Below are 24564 nucleotides of genomic sequence, written 5' to 3'. Positions count from 1 at the left end.
TAATTGGCCTTATGTAGATGTTGTGTGTCAGAGCTGGATTAACCGAAGAGGGATTCCCATTCAGTTAGTGCTAATATTTAAATGGTTTGTATTGCGCTCAGTTGTTGTACACCTTGGATTCAACTACTAGTTGATGGTGCTCCCTGGGATGGCATCATTCAAGCCGTCAGTAGCTAATTCAAGGCGAAACACCCACCTTTGTTCAATCCTGAACAGTGCTGCATGTGGTATTTGTTGGTGGGACTCAAGGATGACCCAGCGCAGACTCTCTGGGGGATGTCTTAGTTCAGAAAAATGGGTGTATAGTTTGGTTGTAGTTTTCTGACAGCGAATACTGCTCTTATGTTCAGTGATTCTGGCCTTAACGGGCTTCATGGTCCTACCAACATACCTCTTCTCACACGGCCACGTCAGCATGTACACACAACGTGGTGTGTTACAATTGGTGTGTTTGTTTAGTGTTCACGTAAATGTGTCTGACATGCACTTGTTTGGTGTGTTTTGTCTGTGCACACGGAAATGAACCGCAAGGGTAGTGTCCTGTCACGGGTGGGAGATCCCACAGTTGCCTCTGGTTGGGTATATTTTTATTCTTGGGTCTCGTATGCACCAACATATCTTTCAAATTGTTGGTACGCTTGAATGCAAACCTTGGTTTGGGTATTTCCAATATGCCTGTGTTCAAAATCTCCCAATGCTTGTTCACTGCCTTCTTTATCAAGTTGGATCTAGGTGTATATGTAGTTACACATGTCAAAATATTAGAGGGTTCTTTCTCATGTACCTCTAGAAAGCTTTCACGGTTATTTCTAGCTCGTTTCATGCAGGAATGAACCTGTTTTTTGGGGTATTGTCTCTTCAGCAAGTTATCAGCCAGTATCTCTGCTTAAATTTTGTAGTCCTCTGTTGAACTACAATTTTTTCTAATTCTTAGAAATTGGCTGAAGGGAAGATTGCTTTTCAGAGTGACTGGATGATAACTGCTGTACAATAGCAAGCTGTTCCTGTCAGTAGTTTTTTTTTACAACAATGTCGTTAGTTTACCCTCTTGTAGTCTGATAGTAAGGTCTAAGAAGGCAATTTCAGTGGGTGATATAGTGTGGGTGAATTTCAAATACTGGGTCTTCGTGTTGATCAACTCACAAAATTCAGCGCATGTCTGTATATCTCCTTCCAAAAAATGAGTATGTCATCTATGTATCTCTTTCATAGTCTCAGGTTAGCTCCGAAGGGGTTGCTCGCATGTCGGATGATCTCTTGTTCAAATGCCGACATGTGCAGTCATGCCACACTAGGATCAAAGGTACTCCCCATCAAAGTACCAGGAGACTGGTGGAAGAGTTGGTTGTCAAACTCAAAAAAGTTTTCTGTTAGGGCCAGGGTGGCACATTGCATAATGAAGGAAATGTGAGTTGATGCAGTCCATTCAATTTCAGTTAGTGCAGATTCTATAACTGCTAGCGTCTCTCTCTGTGGGATATTGATGTATAGTTGCTCCACATCAAAGCTGACCAGGAGGTCAATATCACTTGTGTTTTCCATTTCCCCTAAAACACAGAGGATATCTGCTGCGTCCCTGATGTATGATGGAGTCTGCTTGACCAGGGGTTGTAGGTAGTGGTCGCAGAATTTCGAGAGAGGCTCTAGGAGCGAGCCAATACCTGAAACTATCGGCCTGCCCGGGACAGGAGTGGGCCCCCAATGCATTTTTGGCAGAGTATAGAAATAGGGCGTTGTGGGATGTTTGGTAATAAAAAAGTCATCTTCTTTTTCACTGACCCACCAGTTACTCTCAGCCTCGTAGACCATAGTAGCTATCTCAGTTGTTAATCGGGTCGTGGGGTTTATTGCTATGGGGTTATAGAATTTTCTATTCTGTAATTGACGTTGGCACTCGGTGTTGTAGCCCATGGTGGACTGTATGACCGTTGCTCCTCTTTTATCTGCTTGTTTTATTGTGATACGTTTGTCCTCTGTCAACGATCTAATCGCTGCATGTTCCAGATTGGAAAGAATATGGAAAGGAGCACCGATGTCCTGATTTTTCAGTTCTTTTAGTACAGCTTTTTTAAAAGTCAAGACCTCCACCGGTATCATGCCTGTGGTAGGTGTGAAGGTTGAGGGATTGAATAGGCCGGAATCTAGTCTGGCTGGTTCCTCTGTACCCTCAAAGTAGGCTTTGAGGCATACTTTTCTAAACAGATTCTGGATCTCACATTGTTCCCTAAATCTATCCTCTTTGGGAGTGGGGACAAAGACGAGGCCTTTCTCAAGTACTGCTTGTTCCGTAGGTGTCAGTTGTCTATGTGATAAATTTACCACTAGGCTCTCCTGCTCTGTGTTTTGCTCCTGGTTTCTATCATATTGTGTTGTTGGTCCTGCCACTGGACTTGTTTTTGTCCTCCTCTTTTGCGCTCTCTTCCTCTGCCCCAGCCTCTGCCTAAAAAAGGTTGATTGTTGGCAGGGAAGAAATGAGGTTGGCCATGGGAATACATCGGAAAAGGCCAAGAAGGAGGCTGTGGTCCTTGAAAGTTCTGTTTCGGGTAGTTAGTGTTTTGTGGTTGGTTCTTTCTTCTCTGATTCGAACCTCTCCAACTCCCACCACTGGAATAACTGCTAGCTGAGTCTCCTCTGTCAGAATCACTATTTTCATCAGAAGTGTAGCTGGTTTTGCTATTCGTGTAGTCTGCCTCCAGATATGGGTATATTTTTTCTTTGTTAAATCTGCTTATATCTTTCTGAAGCTTGCTGACCTTCTGCTTCATCAAGAATTCCTTGTGTTCAGCAATCTCATGGTTGAGTTCTGTCAACTTGGTTTTATATAAAGTAGCGTGGATGGTCGTCCTTATAGCCCCTTCAGTGACCTGTATTCTAATAAGGAGGGCATCAGCTATCCTCTTTGCTGAATTAATAGTGAGGTTAAGGAAGTCCCTGGTGCATTTCCATGCTACCAGGGACCACTCCTTTTTAAAGACAGCATCGTCCAGGAAGAGCCTAGGGAAGTCCTTGACTGTCTGGGTCCTTCCAGTAGGAAGGCGCAGGTCCAACCAAAGTGCGTGTCCTTGGATTCCAAAGTCATGTAGGCATTAAATCAGGATAGGGTAGGAGACTGTGTCAAAAGGTAAGCTTTCACATTATCCCAATGTTTATTGAACTTCATAAATAAAACCTCAGTGCACGTTATTTAGTGGGTGCTATAATTAGTGCATATTATGAGTTTTGGGAGGAATAACATGCTGCTTTGATGTTTAAATGCATCAAAATCCATATTGTATGATAAACACTGTACACTTTTCCCCTGTTATATTTTGGCAGGTTTGACATGCTGAAATTTAATGAAGGGTAATTATTAGACCTGGCATCTTTGACGTATTTTTCACCTGTCTTTTTTGCTTCTGGTCTCCTGTTTCTTGACTGTGTGCTGCCTTTAGTTTTTGCTGGTTTTAGAGATCTGGGCACTTAACCACTGCTGATCAGTGCTAAAGTGCAAGTGCTCCCTGTGTAAATTGTGATTGGTTATCCATGACTGGCATATCTGATTTACTGATAAGACCTTAGTAAAGTGCATTAAGTGTGCCCAGGACCTATATTTCAAATGCTACTAGTGGGCCATCAGCACTGATGGTGCCACCCACATGAGTAGCCTTGCTAACAGGTCTCAGGTCAGCCCCTTCAGTATCTGTGAAAGCAGTTTTAAACTGCCATGTCAACTGGGCAATTGCACCCACTTGCCAGGCCCCAACCTTCCCTTTTACTACATGTAAGGCACCCACCCTTAATGTAGCCCCATGGTGAGGGTGTAGGGCATCTAAAAGGAAAGACATGTACTTTGTGTTTCACATGTCCTGATCGTGAAATACTGCTAATTTCGTTTTCACTATTGCAAGGACTATCTCTCCCATAGGTTATCATTGGAGTTGCCATGTAACCTCTTACAAGTGAAACTTCCAACCGGGAAGAGATAGAGATTTGGAGTCTCTCAATTCATAAATTAAACAACTTTCAGTGGAGTTGGATTTTAAAATGCCTGTTTGAAAATGCCACTTTTAGTAAGTGGGTATTTTCTTGCTTTATCTTTCTGTGCTCCTGCCTGCCGGTGGAATCCACATTTGAGGGAGGGTGACAGTTGGGCTGTTTGTGCATTCAGTCTAGACAGTCACACAAAGGGAGCCGAGGTGTGCCCTGCATATCCTGATGGCCCATCCCCAGGCGGATGGGTCTTCCTGAGCTAGAGTGGTGGGAGGAGTTGTCACTGTCACCTGAATAGGGCTGTGCTTGTCCTCACACAAAGCTGGCCCCACCGACCTGTCGTGTGTCTAGAGCCAGGTCAGGGAAAGGCAGGGGCTTGTGCACTACAAATACTTTCCTTTAAAGCTTGCCTACATCAAAGGCAGAATCTGGTATGAGTACTGGAGCTGTGACACCAAACCTTCAGAACATTTTTGGACTGAGAGGGCATTCTGCCAAGAAGAAGAGCAGGAGAAGCTATCAGGAAGGACTGCCACTTTTCTATATGCATTGCTGTGTTGGCCTGCTGCTTGCTGCTTCTGTCTTTGGCAGTAAAAGGACAGGATTTTGCTTTCTACATCCTGCTTGCCAAGGTTCTCCAAGGGATTGTGTGTGCATGCCTCCGGTTAAGAAGTTTCGGGGCCATCTGCAACACCAGATCTCCTCTGCTGGGAGTTCTGACCTGCCACATGGTGCCAATTCCAGTATGGAGTCCTTGGAGATCGCAGTTGCTGCAAAGATGCCAAAAATCCACGTATCGACCTTCAGCACCTGTTTTTCCTGAGGTCGTGCAGCTGAAAAAGCAACGCATCGCCGCACTGCAGCTGAAGAATTGATGCAGTGCCTGCTGTGTGGCTGAAAGACCGCCATAGCCTGAGTACTGAGCACCATGTCTCCGATGCCTGAGGGACCCGCTCTGACTCCAAAACAGGCCCTGCTGTGCGGCTGAAGAAATCGACGCATCTCCTGCTTCAGGGATGGAAAACAAAGCACTGTCTGTTGAAACCGCATTGACCCAACGTGTCTGGAGTTTTGATGCCTTTTTAACAACAAGGGTAACCCAAATAAAGTCAGTTAGGGACCTTGGGAATCAATTATTTAACACAACAGTGGTCCCTAGGGGAGAATAGGAATGAACAGAGAGCAATGAATACAGCAAGTGCTGTGTTAGTTAACTGTGTTAGTTAAACTTGTCCAGCTGGACTGAGGTTCAATGTTTAATTAATCGACAATTCTTTAGGGAATGTGCAGACAAGAATACTGGAAGTGGGACACAAGTCTGCGTCCTACTACAGCGACATAGAACATACAGTTTGGGAAACATTTAGGAAAGGCTCAGGAAATGCTCAAAGTTTGTTTCCAAGACAAATCATCAATTAGACAAACAAATCGCAAGGAACGACTCTACATAGAAAATAATAACATCACAGTGTATGTATGAGAAGTTTGCGGTGTCCACGGCGTTTCGATCCAAGAGAACAATGCAAGGATCATCTTAAGGACATTAGATAAGCATCCCTGTTAATAAGTGCTTGTTGGGAGTATTTTATCAGAGGTAATAATCTGTGGAGGAGGAGTACAGGGATAGGCCAGCGCAGGGGTGGCAACCAGCAGAATACTGCAACAGTTTATCTACAGTCAGTGGGACAATGGCTAGTAGTTCCTTATTGCTGGTGGCATGGATGCCGGTACTGAGTTCTAAGTGTGGATGCCTCAGGGTATAAGGCAGAGGGGGCGATTGATAGGTGACCCAGGGGTAGAGCCACAGGCGTGTGCTCTAAACGGCATGATGGCCTTAAGCCGGTCGGTGCGGCGTGCTGTACAGGGTGTCAGCGTCCGTTAATGTAGTTTGATGCATCGCACCTGTGCGCTACGTTTTTTGTCGATGAAGCCAAAGCAGTAAGGAACTGAGGCCACGTGTACAGAAATCAACGCATCAACTCCCCTGCACTGCAGTAAGGAATCAAAGCATCACCTCCCCTGTTAGCAAGGAATTAAAGCATCAACTCCCCTGGGACTAAGGAATCGATGCATTGCTTTGCTTTCTGGCGCCTCTCCCCTGCACCTGCTTTCATCTTTGATTTAGACGCCTCCTGGGTATTTTGTGATAAAAGTGACGCATCCATAGTTTCCTATGAACAGAACAATTTTGAACATTTTAAAAGTTATATCTTTACTTGTGTATGTTGGATTTTAGTAGTTTTGGTCTTCTTTTACTCAGATTAATATTGGTTATTTTTCTAAACAAGTGTTGTGTCCTTTGTAGTGTTTTCACTGCATTACTGTGTGTGTATGTACACATGCTTACACATTGCCACTAAGCATGGGCGAATTTTGCAAATTCACGATCCGCGAATTTGCGGATTTGCGAATTCGCGATCCGCAAAATTCGCGAATTTGTGCGAATTTGCGGATTTTTGGTGTTTTGCGTGTTCGCGGGGTTTTTTGCGTGTTCGCAGGGTTTTTTTGCGTGTTCGCGGGGATTTTTGCGTCTTCGCGAGCCGCTTGCATAGCGAAGTTACCCATGCAGTCGTTTATGGGAGAGGGAGAGAGAGATAGATAGATAGATAGATAGATAGATAGATAGATAGATAGATAGATAGATAGAAAGAGAGAGAAAGAGAGGGAAAGAGAGAGGGAGAGAGAGAACGAGAGAAAGAAAGAGAGGCCGCATCTCTGAAGGGCCAGATTCCTTAGTTGCCCCTACAGAACATACAGCTTTTTATTTTTAGCAAAATGCATATGAAAATTGTGCTGTAAAGGTCTCTTTTAGTTTAACCCCTCCTGACAACTCAAAACGGGTGTATTTTCCATCCTCTCCCTTCTTCCTGTTTTTTATATCTGTAAGTGCTTCCTGATGAGGTTTAATTCCTTGGACAGGTGCCTCGTTGCCTAATTGTAACTATTCTCTGACCCTGCTTCAAGAGTCAGAGCAGGGTCAGAGAATAGTTGCAAGTAGGCAACGAGGCGCCAGGAAGCAATTAGCAGCAGGTGTCCAAGTTGAATTTAATTTGTTTGTAACCCTTTTGTAAAAGGTTAGAAAGAAATTAGGTTCAACTTTTGCACCTGCTGCTGTAACCCTTGCTTGTCTGAAAATTCGTCCCCGCTGATTCGCGGATTTTACCGCGATTTCGCGAGATTCGCGGATCGCGAAATCGCGGAAAATCCGCAAATTCGCCCGCGAAACGGATTTTACGCCCACCCTTAATTGCCACTGAGATAATCCTGACTGCTCATGCCAAGCTACCAAGGGGGTGAGCAGGGGTTGTCTTGTGTGTGTAAGTCCCTTACCATGACTCGAATATGTGTCCCTATTTAGACAGGATGCAAGCTACTGCCAGCTAGAGACGTTCATTACTAACAGTAAGGTATTTAATGCACCCAATAATTACTGGGTGTGTTAAATACTATCCAATCCATAGTTGAGATCCCTACACAAACAGGGGTTTACGCAGGGATCAGACAATACCAACATGATGGTAATCAGGAACATGCTGAAAGCCTACCTAGAAATGCCTTCCATCCATCGCTTACCAGTGGCTTTACTTTTTGTCACTCACATTTGCTATATTTGTTTTAGGCTATTTGTGTTAGTCCCTCCTATGAAGCATAGCCTGTTTACTACTGTTAGAAGGTGGTTCTGACACTATGGGCTGCCTAGATTTTTCGTTTTTTGAGCACCTAATTGTTGAGCTTTTACTGCGGGAGAGCCTCAATCTGGGACTCGCCCACAGTGAACGCATAATGAAGGAGACTGCATGGGGATTTTACTGGTGTACCCCTGGCTTGACTAGGCCGCTGCGCAGCAGCTGGAGTATGGGGCACCGTGCTAGTTACATGCAGACACAGGTGTACATGCATGTGCACACATGTAGGGGCTGCGCAGGGGAGATTTCTAGTGTGCGCAGTCCAGGAGCAGCTACAGAGTGAATGATGTGGTAGGACTTATGCAGAATTGGGTGGTGACATGGAATAGGCTTTATACACTGGAAAGGAACATGCCAGGGAAAGTCAGTGTGTCTTACTGTGTTTTCACTTCATTATTTCCCTATGGGGATGTGGGGCCCATGGCTAAAATGACTTCCATAAAGCCTACAGATTCCAGACACGCACTAATATCCAGTGTAGCAGATGTGAAAATTAGTACCCTACCAAGTCCTAAGTCATATTTGTACTGCTTTTGGGTCGTCCGGAAATGTCATATTTCTCTGAGTCCCTGGCTGGGGTCTGGCCATGGTAGGTTAAATTAACGACCTTTCTTCCCAGAGCGAAGATCTTCCCTCCAAGGAGAAAAGATCGGTGGAGCTAAAAGCCAATCCATCAACTGCTGTCGATGGGTGCCAGGCACCAGTTTGCACCCAGGAGAGAAGGCAGTGAGGTGGGGAGGAGTTGGGTGTCAGATGCCATGTGGCCAGAGACACAGGATGACTCTATTTTGAACAACCCAGATGCTGGACAAGAAGGAGGGAGGGGGCAGGGAAGTGATGTGTCGCTGTGTGATAGGACACACAGAGACTTCCTGCCAGCCCCCTACTCAACTTTTAAAAAGTACTTGCACAGGAAGAGAAGCTCTCGCTGGGGTGTGGTCTGCTGAGGCGAAAGTTGCTGGAGCCTGGTGCAATGGGCAGTTGAAAGCAGGACATCCCTGACTGCCCCCAGACCCCTAACAGTGCCAGAAGAGCCCAGGATCAGGGTGCAGAAGTGGAGGCCTGTGCGCAGGGAGAAGAGAGGCGCAGGGAGCAAGTGAAAACCGCTCCCTGCAGAATGCACCCTCTTGGAGACCCGGAGGGCAAATTAGAGTGCTCCCAGTGGCTGGGGACGCCACCAGGAGCAAGAAGACGCGAAAAAGGCAGATCGAACCCCCAGGGGCTGAGATATGGCCCCTGGAAGGTAGGCAACCTTTGACCCTAAGAAGACCGACGAAGAAGCACGTGGGGCTCCGCCGACGGTCACAGAGATGCCCCCGGGGTAGGTCAGGTCCCGGGGGCTGCCCCCCAAAGAAGTAAAGCCGGGGTGCGCCGTCACACACCCCGCGAAGCCGCCCCCGTGGGGTGCCAGGAGCCCACCCTGGCCGCCACTGAACCCTGCGCCGGGGAGCGCCGTCGTGCTCCCCCTAAAGAGGCGTCGGAGGAGGGACCCGAAGTCAAGCCAGGGAGCGCCGTCGCAGTCCCCGCAGAAATGCCCAACCGAGGGCCAGGAGCCCACCCTTGCCCCCGCTGAAGGTGGAGGAGGGGGGGTGCCGTCGCGCCCCCGTAGATATCCAGGGGCCCGGGACCCCATCCCCGGGCCCCGACGATGAGGGGGAGGCTGGGGGGAGAACGCCACACGCCCCCGAGGTCCGGAAGGGACTGCTTGCGTCCACATCTGCCCGCCGGAAGGGGCTGACGAGAAGTGCTCTACCGGCTCCCGCGGCAGTACAGAAAAGTGCTGGCCGCGCGGGGAGCAGGCAGGGGCAGCCAGGGGTGGGCTCCCCGGGCTGCCCTCCAGCGAAAAGGCATGCGGGGGTCCCGGGTGGGCCCGGACCCCCCCTCTCCCCGGAAGAACCTCCAAGAGAGGCGTGGCGCTCGGGGCCCGGGGGGACCAGGCACTAGAAAAATCAGCACGAGCGGCCGGGGGTGGGCTCCCGGGGCCGCAGGACAGTACCTGGGGGTCCGGGTGGGACCAGGCCCCCCAACGACGCTGGAACGCGGCAGAAGGCTGCATCAGCGCGGCACTCCCCGGCACAGCGGGAGAGCCGCTCATAACATATTCACGGAGAGGAGCCCGAAGCGCCCCATAATGCCTTGCAAGGCATGGGGAATCTCGTTTTGGGCGCGTGGTGGCCCCCCAGAGGAGGGGGGTCACCCTCAATGGTGGTAAGGTGCTGGGGGGAGCTGCTGGAGAGACAAGTCCCCCTAAGTCACATGAGGATTTAAAAAGAATAACCCCTCAAGGGCTCAGCCAAGATTGCATCACCTCCTAGGCTGGAACTTTTGTTCTACAGCTGGGGGCGTGTTAAGAGGTGCATCATGGAGTGAAGGGCTGAGTTGGAGATGTCTTGAGAAGGGCATACCCTGGAGGTGAAATGGTGTAATTGCACTGAAATTCATTTATTAATGGTTATTTCTTTTCAAGAGACTGATGTTCCATCTGAAGTACTGGTTTAAGGTGATGTCATAAGCAAAGTGGATTTCAGTGGCTAGACATTCCTGCTAGGGGGTCTGACTGTAAATACTTAAATCTGTGATTTTATCTGTGATGCCTTTGGGGGTTTTAATTGCAATGCATTCTAATGACATCCAAATGTTGAGTACTGTCATTCTAAAGTGTGCGTAAACATGTAGTCTTGTTGCTGCGCTTAGGTGAAGACCCCAGACTATTAGCCCTTAAGATGTAGAGGTGCATACTGTATGGTCAGTAAGAGATGCTCAGTCAGGGTCATGTGTCACCAAGGCAGGTGTATCCTGTTTAATGCGTGTTGGGGTAATGGAGGGGGTCGCCACTGGGATGGTGCCAGTGCGCAGGGCCCTCGCTCCAGGTTAAGACCAATTCACTGCATTGGGGGCAAGTTGATGTGCATACATGGGAGTGGTGGTACTAGACCCCACCCCCCCTGCAGGAGGGGTGGAGATGTTATGCAATGTCACAAAGTAATTGCATCAGCTTATGTATATTTGTAAATTGGTGTGTAGTATTGAGTGGTGGGTGTGTTTAATATTTGTACTCTTACTTTTACAAAGCAAAGTACAGACTGGACAATTAATTATTGAGTGTTATTTTTGCGCACCTGCAAGTGGCGATTACTAGCCCACACCACCTCCCTTGAGTAAGCCTCAGACTGATCTGCAACGCTACCCTCTGAGAGTCAGGCGCTGCCATAGGGTGTTTGGTTCCCAGTGAAGGACAAAGGTGTCATGTTATTTGTGCAGGCCTCACAGATGCTGCCTCGTTTTCCAACAACTACCTCTCAATTTCTATTCTTCCATGACTCACTTTTTTAGGAACTCTTTTTCTTAATCATGAAGCATCGAATGTGAGTTTTTGTTTTCCTGCTGTGTCTCCTTGTATGCTTCTCCCCCCGCTTTCTCACGGGCTGTGCTTCTGTGCCCACCCCCACTCTCACTCCGTTCACACCTGTTTTGCTCTCAGCAGTGTAGTTCTCTGCTCTTCTCCGTTCTCACCACTGTCTTTTTTACTCATACTCAACCATGTGTTTCTCCCCTGTTAAGTTTTTTGATAACCTAAAATGAGGCAGTGTTCCTAAGAACATTTAGCCACTGTAAATACTTCAAACGGCTTGTTATTCTTGGCTTCTGTAATGAGCATGGTGTATTCTGAAGTTACTTCCACCCCGAGGCGTGGACAAGGGTGCCAGGGGCCCTAATGCAAGCAAAGACTCTGGGCCTACATCTCCTTCATTTATAGTTTTTTTTTAAACTGTCACTAACTGAGGTGAAGTGGGGCCCTCACACCCCTGGGCCCCAGTGCCACTGCACCTGCTGCACTATTGACAATAGCGCCTCCATTTTTACTGGAAGCTGCTTTCACTTTTTGCAACAGTTTTTTGGGCACATTTCAGAATTTTTAATCATTAAACTGTACAGCTACCAGTCCGAGCCATGACTTACATTTTATAGGTCGCCCTCCTCATCTGGCACCATCTAATTTGATTGCTATGGATATGTACGTTTCCCTGAAGCTGCTCTGTCTCGAGCAGAGCTGCTGTCCATGTGCTGATGAAGGCTCAAGACGCAACCTGGCTCTGGGCCACAGGTTGTGTCATCCACCCATGCTTTACCACTTCCAGTGCTTATCTGGTTGCACATTCCCTCCAGTACACCACCTCCCGATAGCTGGCCCATTTGCTTCATGTCCAGTGGTCTGAAAGGACAGATAAATATACACATTGTCCATTGGCTTTCGGTTTCTACTCCTGCCTGCTTTTAAACTTCTTAATGCTGGTAATTACATTTGTTCCTCTAACACGAAAGAAATCAACAGAGCATACACGTTTTTATTTCTTAGGGAAACCTAGTGATACTTTACAGTAATTAACAGTACAGTTTAATGTTCTTTTTGGGTGCTTTTCTGGTGGATGCTTATGTGCTGTGGACCAAGCCCTCCTTTGCTTAGAGGGCTGCACTTCCACATTTAACGCACTATTGGTATAAATGCATATTGTTTTGTTTCCACAACGCTAGCTTCTTTCCCAAAACACTATGTTGTATGTGTACTTTTTTGTAAGAAAAACAGAATTTAAAAAATGTCGTTCCTAGTTGGCGTTGGCTCATTGTATAAAGGGGGGCACATACTGTTTTCTGATCCTGAACCTCCATGTTCTTCTTAACAGACCCAACATGAATTAGTTTATTAAGGTCCCTCTATAAAACAGCACATGCTGTAGGCTGCGGTTGAGGGAGCCTGCAGTAAACAGCAGCTAAAGCAGTCACATCAGTCTCTTAACCCAATGCTTGTTTACTGCTGCTTTAGGATGTAACTTTTCTGGCATATTTTCATTCTTGACAATGTTAAGTAGTCAAGGTCACAAAAGACTACAAGTTCGAATTTAATGTTTTCTCAGGATTTATCGGGACCCAAAATGCATGCTCTGGTAACACCCATCGTCTTTTTCACAGAGATCTTTATTTACCAATTAGTGTACGGCATACAACAGCGTTGTAGCAACTGCTCATCTGTTGATATGGAATTATTTTTTATTTTTTGTATTCTTCAATTTATATAAATATATAAAGGTGTCATGGTTGCAATTCTGTAGAATAAATAATTCAACAGCGCTTACTTTGTGGTCCGTGCTCCATTATTTCGCATTAACGGCATCGTCAGTGGCAGGTGGAGAGCTTCGGATACATATATACATATACATATATATATATATATATATATACATATAACACATATAATACATATGTAAAGCTACTTGAGGCAATTTCTTTAGCAGTGATGTTCTATTTTATAAATTAATCTGGTTTTGTATGCTTGTATCCATCCTTGTTATGAGTGCTGTTGTACGTGGAAGCACGCAACTTAAGAGGATAGAGATTCTATCTTAAAGTGCAGATCTCTTAAATTGTTAAACATCCCTTATTTATTTGGGACATATTGTATGCTGGCAGATGAGGGAAAGTAGCAAAATGTCAGTCCACGTATAAATGATATTATGGAAATCGTCACTGCTGACCAGGCCTACTCTACTGGTACCATGTCAATGAGCTTTTAATTGGTCAATGGCGCTTCCACTGTTGTTGCCACAGAATGAACTTGCAACAACATAGATTCACATGTTGTGGACTCAGGAGCAGAATAGAGCAGATGACTCCACTATAGCTTGCCTAAAATAAATATGGACATTTACTTAACTTCAAAGAATGATTACTTTACTTGTTTTGTAGAGTTGGTAGGACGTGAACACAGGTAAAGTTTATTGATTTGCATCATTACATTTATATTCACTGAAAATGAAATGTTTCAATTAAAAGTGATTCCCACTGTGGTTACCTGGTAGTGTCCAGACAATCTATCCGCCTGGTGCAGAACTGGCTGTGATGCCCTGGGTCTGGCTCACTCAAATTACTAAAGAGGTGATATTTTAGAGTCCATTCTGGAGATCATCAATGTGACTATTAAGATCCAAAGCTCTATGCTGAGCTCATCTCACTGTCAGATACCATTCCACAATCCAAATAGCCTACTTATGATGCATTTTTGTAAAACTGAGTGAATGCTGTTAAGGATTTGCTCTCTCTTATTATCTAGTGCTAAAAGATCATCCATACAAATCCCTTAAGTGAGATGGAGAGGGACAGGCAGAGCAAGCTCACAGGCACTCCAATGGTTCAACTTTCAGGTGGTGCTTTGTTCAAGCCTAATCCATATATGTTCTATCCTGTTAAAAGAAGCACAGATAGATAAAAAGCTAATAGATTTGGTGGGCAGAAAACCTAACCTCTTCTAATTTCCCTGCTAGGGCTTGCTAATCTAATCCAGGCAGACCTCTGAAATGCAAAAGGCATGTGCTAACAATCACAGAATTAGGTTGGATGTCTATAGGTAGAAGTCAGCAAAAAACTGTGTCACAACACAGCAGACTTGCCTTTTTTAATCCCTCTACATGCTTGCAGAAAGAAAAATCTGGGCAAAATTAATTTATTTGGTATACTGAACTGGAACTATGAACAACTACTGCAAAATACATGAGAAAAAAAACAACTAATTAAGGGGATCATTTAGACTTCTGTAGGCAGTTTGCCAGCAATTTTGGCCTGTAGAGGAAGGGCCTTTGCGGGCCACTTAGAGAACTATCTGTAGTATGTTAAACCCCGAGCAAGGCAGAAGGGAACATTTCAACAAAAATGCTTCTGTAAAAAAGAGGAACAGCACCTTTTGAAAAATGCATGCAGAGCAGGCTGCTATGTCTTGAGAGGCCATTCAGTATGTGTTTTGTATTTCAGAAACAACAACCTCAAAACTGGGTGTTTTTTCTTAAACACAACTTAGGGTACAGTGTGCTTGGAATTTTCTTTATTCATACGGCAGCCATTAATTACTTTTCATGCTCAGTTTTGCCATGCCTCTTACTGAAGAGCAGGAAGGAAAAACTGTGTCAGAAGACATGCCTTACACAGACTGGGCCTTTCACCGCTACAATGTTGTTGGCCGTGTAATGTATGAGAGGCAAGCTAAAGGCTTGAAACAGTGGAACCAGCTGAGGCTCTGCTCTCACAAACCAGGCAGTTCTCCCATTTCTAAATAATGTAGGGCAAAGGCTCATGTGGTTGGGCAAGACATCAGCCTCTTTTAAGCAGCTGTCCCTCTTCTGGCAAACCATAAATGAGACCTTTAGTGCAAGAGAACAGCGAAACCAGATCTGTTCACAATTATTACTCAACACAAAGAACATTATAGAAGAATGTGTTTTAATTGTGGACATTGATGTTGACCGATTTTGAACTATTCGGTTCCTGTCATCTGAATGAAAAAACTAACTTATATTATGTTTAACATTTTCATTGAGAGAAACGCGCCCCAAAATGCACCCTTTTATTGGCACAGTGTAAGGACTAAAAGTAACCGGAAAACAAATTTAGATCAAAGTATTTCATCACATACCTGAATTCGGATAAAGACAGACGTCGTTAACATCATGTTCCGGCTCGATGGATGTAAAAACTTTTCCCTGAAAGGCAGAAAATGTCATACAGAAATCTCAATAAATAAAACCAGCAAAAGACGGTGCTGCAGCCCAGAACACTGGAAACTGCAACTCTTCACTTTCCTAACAAAATAAGCAAGATGGCAATAACAATGATGGCAACACATAGCAAAGGAACTGGAAGCAGTTGCACCTGGGCATTCAGACTCATTGCAGATATAGAACCACTTGCTACACAGACTCCTGCCATCTGGAGTTAGATTAGGATCAGTATATTGCGGAAATGGACCCTGTTTGTGACCATAATCTGTCTGGTGTCAACCAGTCCCACTGAATCATCTCTGATCCTACAGCAAGGGTTCCACTTAGTTCAAACAACGGTGGTGATGAGGCAGGGTTTTCGCAAAATAAAACCGGCTCGGATTGAGCTCCTCAACGTGTGACTCATTCACCAATTGTTGTGGAAATCTTACCATGCACAACTAAAAGGGATACACGGAAAACTAGGCAAGCGCGTGCTGGGAGTGTTAAAGTACGCCGCAAATGCACATGTAAAAGTCGAGGGTTTATTTTTCACTAACAATTCGAAAATAATAAGCAGTGCGTAGAAAAGAAAGCAAATGAAAGCATTCAAAAGAGTGTTTAGTAGTGGAGCTTCATATAATGATGAATAACACTTGTATTTGTTTTCTCTAGAAGTGTACTTATTGCCCTTCAGAAAAGGCCAGAGCGTCATTTTAAATTAAACGGCATATTAGAAATGTATTAGGGAGAAAGAAAATGTGATGTTTTCATTTCAAGTTCCTGATGATGGCCAAGGTTGCGCATAGAGGCAGGAGATAAAGAAAACAAATGAAGCTTCCTTGCTAAGCGGAGCATGAGGACATTTGTACCAAAAACGATACATGAGTGAGATGGAGAGACGAGCACAACATGGAAGCCAGATACTGGAGTTTCCTATGCTGGAATTTAATCACATTGTGTGAATTTGAACAAAGGGACATTTTAGAAGCTAGACACTTCAAGAGTGGTGTGACAGTACACCCCCTGTTTTGACCATAGAAAACGAATAAATCCATGTGAGATGACACAATGAGGGTTGGACCTTTAGTGAGTTTAGAATATAACTAATAGTAGCAAGTGGGTGGGGTTTGGAGCGCGTTTTCTTACTTTATGAGAGGAGAGAGAGGTGTTAATGTTTCCTAATTCTATAGGATGGCTGTGGTACAGCTGACCCTGACTTTCAGCCTGATTCATCAATGGGAGGTTTTGCGAGTCTGAAATAGCGAATCATAAGGAATCGCTATTCCAGACTCACAAAACGGTATTCATGTAGGAATAGCAATTTTTTTTGCGATTCCTACAGATTCCCTATTTGCGATTAGCAAATTGCTAATCGCAAATAAGGAATTACTCCCGATTCATTCCTATGGGCCAAAAGGCCCATAGGAATGAATAGGGAGTATTCCTTATTTGCGATTAGCAATTAGCTAATCGCAATTAAGATAGCGATTTAAAGGGTGGCAGGGGTGTCCAGAGGACACCCTGTAGCACCCCTTAAATGCTAATTTAAACAGGTGTTGCGCACACACATGTCCAAAGGACATGTGAGTGTGCAACATGCAACTCAGAAAAATGCTTTTAAAAGCATTTTTCTGAGTTTTCGCTATTTACCACGAGGTTTGACCTCGCAGTAAATAGCGGCCCGAAATTGCGATTTCGCAATTTGAAAATGGATGATGAATTGCATTTAAGGAATCTCAAATAGAGATTCCTTAAATGTAATTCCTCGCAAATTTGCGAATTCGCTATTACCGATTTTTGCATTTGGGATGATGAATCCCAAATGCAAAAATCGCACTCGCAAAGGGCCGGATTCTCAGAATCTGGCCCTTTGCGAGCGCATTTACTTTTAATGAATCAGGCTGTTTGCTCCTTAACTCTTCTTGAGGGGCCTAGCTTACTCTCATGGCCAGAGGGTAGCTTTTCAGTTTTCTAGAACCTTGTGAGATGGGTTAGTATGATATTCTGAATTTTGATAACATTATTTAGCAAATGTCTTTTTGTCTCTTTGTCTCTAAGCCTATCCACTCTATGTCTATTTGCTGATATTTCTTGTGTGATGACTTATGAGTCGAGCTGTATTATACTTTCTTTTTGTTTTTTTTGTTGATTTTTTCAAAACCTTTATTGACAAATTCAGTATAATCAAAATACATTTGCATCAGTTCAGAGCATCGTGCACAGTGGATTATTAGCCGAATATCATAAATATAATGACATTACCATCATGCAAGAGTCGAAGTCCGTGAGGCACAGCTATGGCACCATAATTAACACATTTGCTAAAGGAGTTGAGGGCTCCGCTATAAAGATGGGGGCAAGCACTATAAGAAGGGGAAAGAGGGGGAAGAGAGGGAGGCAGATACTGACCAGTACCAGGGGCAGCCGTCCGCGGAGTGCAGGTGGGGAGGCAGCACAGCTCAAATGAAGTCGGAATGAAGATATGTCTCTAAGGGTCCCCATATGTCAATTGGGCGAGACCTTGCGGGAAGTAGGTCCCAGAACTCAGATAGCAAGGTCTGACATCTCGAGGTATCTTCAAGCCAGTGAGCGAATTGGGGTGCCAGTTTGCGACCCCAGCACTTGGCCACCCTACGCCTAGCCAGAGCGAGCAGCTTTGCAATCAGGCGGCGAGAAGCATCCGGGCAAAATTTAACAAAGCCTAGCAGACACAACGGTGGATCGGGCTGTACCAGTGCAGAGGTAATCTCGGAGATGGCGGGCATACCGCCTGCCAGAACTCTGACACCTTAGGGCACAACACGCTAGATGAGCAAAATCTGCAGCAGGGGTGGCGCAATGCATGCAACTATTGTTGGGTATGAGTCCTAGTTTGTGGAGCTGAGCAGGAGTGTGGTATAGTCTATGCAAATATTTGAAATGGATAAGACAAAGCCGGTAGTTGGGTGACAGTTTCTTCGTCTGATTGCAGCAGTAGAGCCAGTCAGCCAGGGCGATATCCATGCCCAAGTCCTCAACCCACGCCACACAAGCGCGATCCGTGGAGATGGAGGTGGACGAGAACGTGAGGGCATATAATTTAGTGACTATTTTATGAGGAGTTGGGGATGTATATATGAAATCTAGAGCAGGCATCGGGGGGAACGTTGGATGTAACTCCCTACATAGGATAAAGATCTGCCAATGTCGACAAGCCCAAGCTAGAGGCGTGTTTGGACATGACGGTTGGTTGAATAGGGGGAAAAGCAGGATGCCGAACAATCGGCATGGCGTTAGCTCATAGCATCGGGGAGTGGGCCAAAAAACCTATACCCCTCTGAGTATGATGGTGCCGGAGTCTGGCTTGGAGAGGCTCCATTGCAATGGCGAAGAGCATAGGTGATAGAGGGCATCCCTGCTGAGTACCGCGTTCAATCAAAATGGGGTCCGATACCTGACCATTGATTGGAAGACGAGCAGAAGGGCGAGTATAGAGAAGAGATATCTTTTGTATGAGCATATTGCTGAATCCAAGGTGTGGTAGAAGAAAAAATAGAAAGGGCCATTCGAGCGTATCGAACGCCTTTGTTGCGTCAAGAAGAGCGGCCACAGCGGGGAGACTGGGGTTGATTTGCTGAAAAATCGAAAAAATAGTCCTGAGTTTATGCGAGGTGTCCCGGCAAGGGATGAAACCAGACTGGTCAGGGAGAGCAATAAGGGGCATGAGGAGAAGAATGCAGGAGGCCATTCATTTTGCAAAAATGTTACTGTCAATATTAATGAGGGAGAGGGGGCGATAAGAATCGCGGCAGTCAGCTGGTTTGTCCGGCTTGAGTAGTAACATTATCATCGCTTCGCGGAGGGACTGAGGGAAGAGGCCATTATCGAAAAAATCATTGAACATGGCAGCCAGGTGTGGTTCTAACATCGATGCGAAAATCTTATAGAAAGTGGCAGGAAGACCATCCAGGTCGGGGGGCCTTATCACTAGGTAAGCTGTTTATGGCAGCAAGTATCTCCTCCCTGGTAAGGGCTCATCTAAGAATTTCCGATGATAATCCTCCAGCCATACCGACGCAATGGTTTTGAAATATTGTTCGAAGGCCTCACGCCAGGTGAGGGAGCCGGCCGTGTAAAGTTGCGTATAATAGTCTGTGTAACGAGCCTTGATTTCCTCAGGAGAGGTGGTTCTAGTGGGGCCACCATCACGGAGAGCCGTAACATACGACGCAGCACGGGTGGGGGCGTAGAAGGTTAGCTAAGGTCTTTCCAGGCCGATCACCTTCCCAGAAGCGACGGGCTCGGGCTTCTCTGCCCAGAAAGGCGAGTTCCCTGTCAGCCTCTTCAGTACATTCAGTGTGCTTTTGCCTCAAGAGCGTGAGGGTCTAGCGCCGCTTGAGCTGCATCCAGAGCCCTAATTTCAGTTTCCAGCTTATCCAATGTGGTGCAGATAGAACGTAGGACACCAGCCTGTTTAGAGATGCACTCGCCCCGTATTACTGTTTTGAAGCCTTCCCACAGGGTGGAAGCAGAATCCACCGACCCACATACCGTAGGTATGGACTGGAGTAAAATGGTAGCGCGAGGATGGGAAGAATGGGTACCAGAACTGTCTAAGGCCACCGAAAAGGGTAACATTAAAATCCGCCCCCCAGAGGAGAGCCGCTGGGCCCAGGGAAGAAATAAGGTGCCATATATGGGTAAAAAGGTCGGAGTCGTCCGAGTTAGGTCCGTACACTGCAGCGATCGACATGGGTTGAGACACAAGGAGCCATGAAGCATCACATATCTTCCGCCAGGATCCGTAAGTACCTGAATAGTTTGCCAGGGGAGACCCCCACATATCAGAATAGAAACCCCCCTTGCGTAAGAGGAATTATACAAGGAATGAGATTCTCCCAAATTGCGCGAATGGAGTCTGAAGGAGGTCTCGGTAGAAGGTGGGTCTCCTGCAAGAGACAAATGTCTACCTCGTGTCGCTACAGGTGAGAATGAATGAGCCTGGCCTTTCGGTGATCGTTAGGACCACGGATGTTCCCGGTCCAACAAATGGTGTCAGTCATGTTGTACTATACATTGGTGAAATGAGGCGCAGAGCGAGAAGGGCCGACATCGGAATAAGATCAGTTGGTGTGCTGCAGCAGAATGGTTCTAACCGACAGGGAAGCAGGATGGTCGCCCTTAGCACAAAGTTGGACAAGTTAGAAGCTAGCGGCATGAGAAGGCCGCGGCATAGGGGAGACCTGCAATGCAGAGACATCAGAGACAAAAATAGAAAGGGGGGGAAAGCAGTGCAATTTGAACAGAGGAGTATGTTGTGCACAAATTTGCTGCACAGGAAAACAGTAATAGCGATAAAGTAATGCAATCTGAATATAAAAGACAAATAAAGACCAAACATCAAAAACCTCAACCCCCATAAATTGCTGGGCATACCCTTAGTACCTCCCTCCCCGACCCCACCCACTCCGCCGAACCCTCATCGATCTAAAATTCGAAGTCTGCCAAAGTAAGAGTAGGCAAAGTGCAGACAATTGTAGCATTTCCAGTATCCCAACCACCACCTAGCGCCCCACCCCAACAAACCAAAAAACAATACCAAACGGACCCCCAACACTGCACCCACTCCAACCCCCCAAACAGGCTGAGATACCACCCCAACCCACCCCAGGAACCCGCAACTGGGAAGAGAGGGAAAAACATTAAGAGAGGAAATTATCCTGTGAGGGCATGGCAGGGCCCAGCGTACACCCCTGCAGTGAAGTAGGGTGGCCAAGCTTGAAGAAATATCAGACAACGTTTAGGAGAACAAACTGTTCACATGATACAGCCTTTCAATCATTATCACTAAGGTGTCCAGTAGCGGCAGAGTCAGAAGGAAGAGAGTGTGATGATTTGTCGAGTTTCTTGGCAAAGGCTAGGGCGCCTCTGGTGTCCGGGAACACAAGCGTTTTTGTGCGCCCTGCCGGACTCTCAACTTTGCCGGAAAAGGGAGTGAATAGGAGACCTCATGTTTTTGAAAAATGCGCTTTGCGTCAAGGAATTCAAGCAGGGCAGCCGGGACAGTAAGAGTGTAGTCCGGATAGAATGAGACGGAGTTACCTAGGTGAGTAATTTTGCCCATGTCACGTGCTGCGCGGAAAATAGCGTCCCGATCTCTTAAATTTAGGATTCTTGCGATGATGGGGCGAGGCGGCAGTCCGGGACCAGGTCAAGGGCCAAGGGAACGATGTGCGCATTCAACAATAAAAACTGAGGAGAGAACGTCACTGAAAAGTTCCTTGACATATTGCTCCACATAGTCCTCCATGCGAGAGATATTGGTGGTTTCTCCGACGAGAGTGCATCTCCAAATCCTCATTTTTCTCACGAATGACCTCCAGAATTTTGTCCATCTGCATCAGTTTTTGGTGATCTTGTGTGGCGGCATCTTCGACATCCGAGACTCTGGACTCGACGTTGAGGAGACTATTGTCGTGGGAGTCAACCCAAGCCTTTAGAGAGTCCAGGCAGGCAGAGAGTTGGTCCAGGTGGGTTGCAATACCAGTGACCATTGAGTTCAAATCAAGCATGATTGCCTTTAGGTCATCATCGCGAGCAGTAGACGCATCCATGATGAGTGCAGAGTCACCACAGTCTGAGCTGGCGCCGTCCTGGCGAGTCGACCTGCGTTGGTTAAATGCAGTTTTGGGCTGCTTTGATCTGTCCTCCCCATGATAATGCAAACCAGAAGGCAGGCCTCACCAAGTCGCAGAGGAGAGGTGGAGCAACCTAGAGGAGCTGCAGAAGGGAGTACGACGGGCGGGCTTCTCCCACACAACTGCAAGATCTGCAAGATCAGGAGAGGCAGTCCAAGTGTCAAAGAGTGAGGGCGGCCACGGCCGGTCTCAAGTAGCAGCAAAAACAGTGAATGCCCCACCAGCTCAGCACCTCACCGGAGCAGAGGACACAGAGGAAGGCCGGTAGGCATTACAAACACCACAATGAGGCAAGGTGAACCCTCAGGGCGAAACCCTCCCCGCAGAGATAGTGGCGGCGGGGTTGTGCGGATGGCTGGAAAGTAAGGAAAGAGTGCTTGATGGTTCCTCTGTGCCCCAAACGCCTCCCGCGGAAGCGCCGAGCGTAAAATGGAGAGAGACAGGCGCTGTAGCGAAGGGCTGCCGAAGCGAGGCCACAATGTGCAGAGGTGCAGTCCAGGGCAGAAGCACTTCTAGATCTAGCAGATGCGGCCCAGGCCCCAAGCAGAAACAGGTGCAGCTAGAGAAAATGAGCAGGCCCCACTCCGGGGGGAGGCGGAAAATGAGGTGCCAGGCAGGCACAATGGCAGTATCCGCAACAGTGTCAGGCACCAGCGGCGGGGGCACAAGAGCGGCAGGCCAGGTAGGCTGCTGAGAAGCATTACAGAGAAAGATCCTAGGGCACTGGCCCGAGTCACAAGCCGTCCCAAGGAGCCAAGCAGTGATGCACCAAAGGAAAGTTCCACCAGGGCAGGGCAGGAAGCTAATCATGTGGGGGACCAGAGCCCAGGACTCCTGACCAGCAGAGGATGAGCCAACCTCCAGTGATGATATGGCTCGGGCTTATTGAGCCGCAGACGGAAGGAACAAGGGTGAAGTGGAGGTGAAGGAACCCCGCGCACCACAGCAGGTAGGAGGCTGGGGGACGCGTGCCAATTCGGGGTCTCGCTAGCAGGGAGACACGGGGGGCTCACCGCTCCCGTCACCCGGCCCAGGTGCGTGCAGCCGCTGCGTAGTACGGCCGGGTTAAGGGGGAAAATGGAGCCTCAGCCGCAGCGGCCCGGGCTGGGAGGTATAGCCCGTGAACCCCCACCCCGACAAAGACTGCCATCGCAGCGGCGTCACTCTCCGAGCCTCGCGGCGTGGGTTGGGGTCCATCGTCGTCTTACAGGCAGCAGGGAGCTCCGAGCGCCACACTCGGGAGGCAATGGAGGAGGGCCAAGCCCAGTTGGCCCCGGCGCACAGAGCCGACGCTGATGTCAGGCAATGTTTCTCAGTCTCTAGTTGCCGTCAGGAGACCGGAGCGGGAGCAAACGGTTCCGCCAGAGACTACGAGTCAGGAAATGCTGTAAGAAGCCAGGTTTAATTGAGAGGTCTGCAGGATGGTAACAGATTATGAAGCTTGGCAGGCAGAGCCCACTCAGAGCGCGGCCATATTGCAGCCGGCCAAGCCACGCCCTCCTCCGAGCTGTATTGTACTTGATGAGCAATTCACGATTATTAGATAAAGCATTTAAAAATTTCAAAGAGTTTGTCATTGATCCAGTTATATAAAATAATGTTTCTTATGTTGATATTTTAGAAATTCGGATATTATTTTGCCAAACCCTAATTACCTATAAAAGCAAGAAAACGATAAATAGGAAGGACACATTGGTAAGTTTGGTTTAAACTCACCCAGCGTACTAGGGACTGTGGGGTTATTGAATTGGGTCCAGATGATACAATTTGTCAGTTCCTGAACGCTGGATCAGTTGCCTTTGGCCCATGCCAGTTCAGTCACTGGTTTGGTACAGCTCAAAAGTGTAGAAAACTGACCCAAGTATAAGTTTCTTTAACCGAAGCGTCGGTGAGGTCCCACATTACTTGATCTACTAGAAGTAAACTGCCACCACATTACCCATGGTGTGGCATTTCTCAATTAGCTCCAGGTGGTATTTAGTGCATGAGACATAGAATGTTTAAAGTGATACCACCCTACATGCTCTGAGAATACTGCTCTTTGAATGCCTCCCGTTTCTCACGTTCGCAGCAGTTTAGCTGCGACTGACATTGGAAAAAGAAATGCTGCAGAAAAAAAAGCATGAGCCTAGCATTTTTTATCTTACTACAAGCCCAACTTGCTACAAAAACGACTTCCTATTCGATGTTAGCTAAACAAGCGCGACCACTTACGGAAGATTCTATCGCGTGGAACAAGGTGCCATTTTGTGTGACAGGGTCCGTTTCTACATATGAATACAGCGCCCATGTGTTTTCAAAGTTGCCTTTTACCATTCGTGAACCAGATTTATTTATTTTGTGTTAAGAATATCAGTCAGTTAACAATGGGCAATTATTTTGCTCTAGTTGTTTTTTAATTCCCAGTTCTTACCTGACGGTTTTTAGTGCACAAGCCACAGATGGTATATGGTTCCACAGTTCGTGTTGTGAGAATGCTACTCTTTGAACGGGGTCAGTTGGGGAAGCTAGCAAAAGCATATTGGGGGATTTGCTGCTGTTCATTCCCCTCCAGTATACTTCAAATAACTGTTACCTACATGAGACTGGCAAGTCAGACGTTCCTTCTTAAACAGGACCCTGAATTATTCCTTCACTTTTTCCAAGTGCAGAGTTACGTTGCAGTCTCCTGGGCATGTATCAGTCCGAATATGAACATGCATTGTA

The 24564-nt window shown here is 46.7% G+C and overlaps 1 protein-coding gene across 1 annotated transcript in view; it reads right to left on the bottom strand.

Moving 5' to 3' along the window:
* Positions 1-24564, bottom strand: part of NOL10 (nucleolar protein 10) — a 742763-nt gene that overhangs the window by 377894 nt on the left and 340305 nt on the right. The window contains exon 12 of the mRNA XM_086926337.1: positions 15115-15181. Within this exon, the coding sequence (XP_086782463.1) occupies positions 15115-15181 (67 nt within the window). The remainder of the gene's footprint in view (positions 1-15114; positions 15182-24564) is intronic.

The sequence above is a fragment of the Lissotriton vulgaris genome, chromosome 6 (assembly GCF_964263255.1).
Source record: "Lissotriton vulgaris chromosome 6, aLisVul1.2, whole genome shotgun sequence".
Classification (NCBI taxonomy): Eukaryota; Metazoa; Chordata; class Amphibia; order Caudata; family Salamandridae; genus Lissotriton; species Lissotriton vulgaris.
The sequence above is the reverse complement of the archived record's forward strand: the minus strand, read 5'-3'. Positions and strand labels throughout refer to the sequence as shown.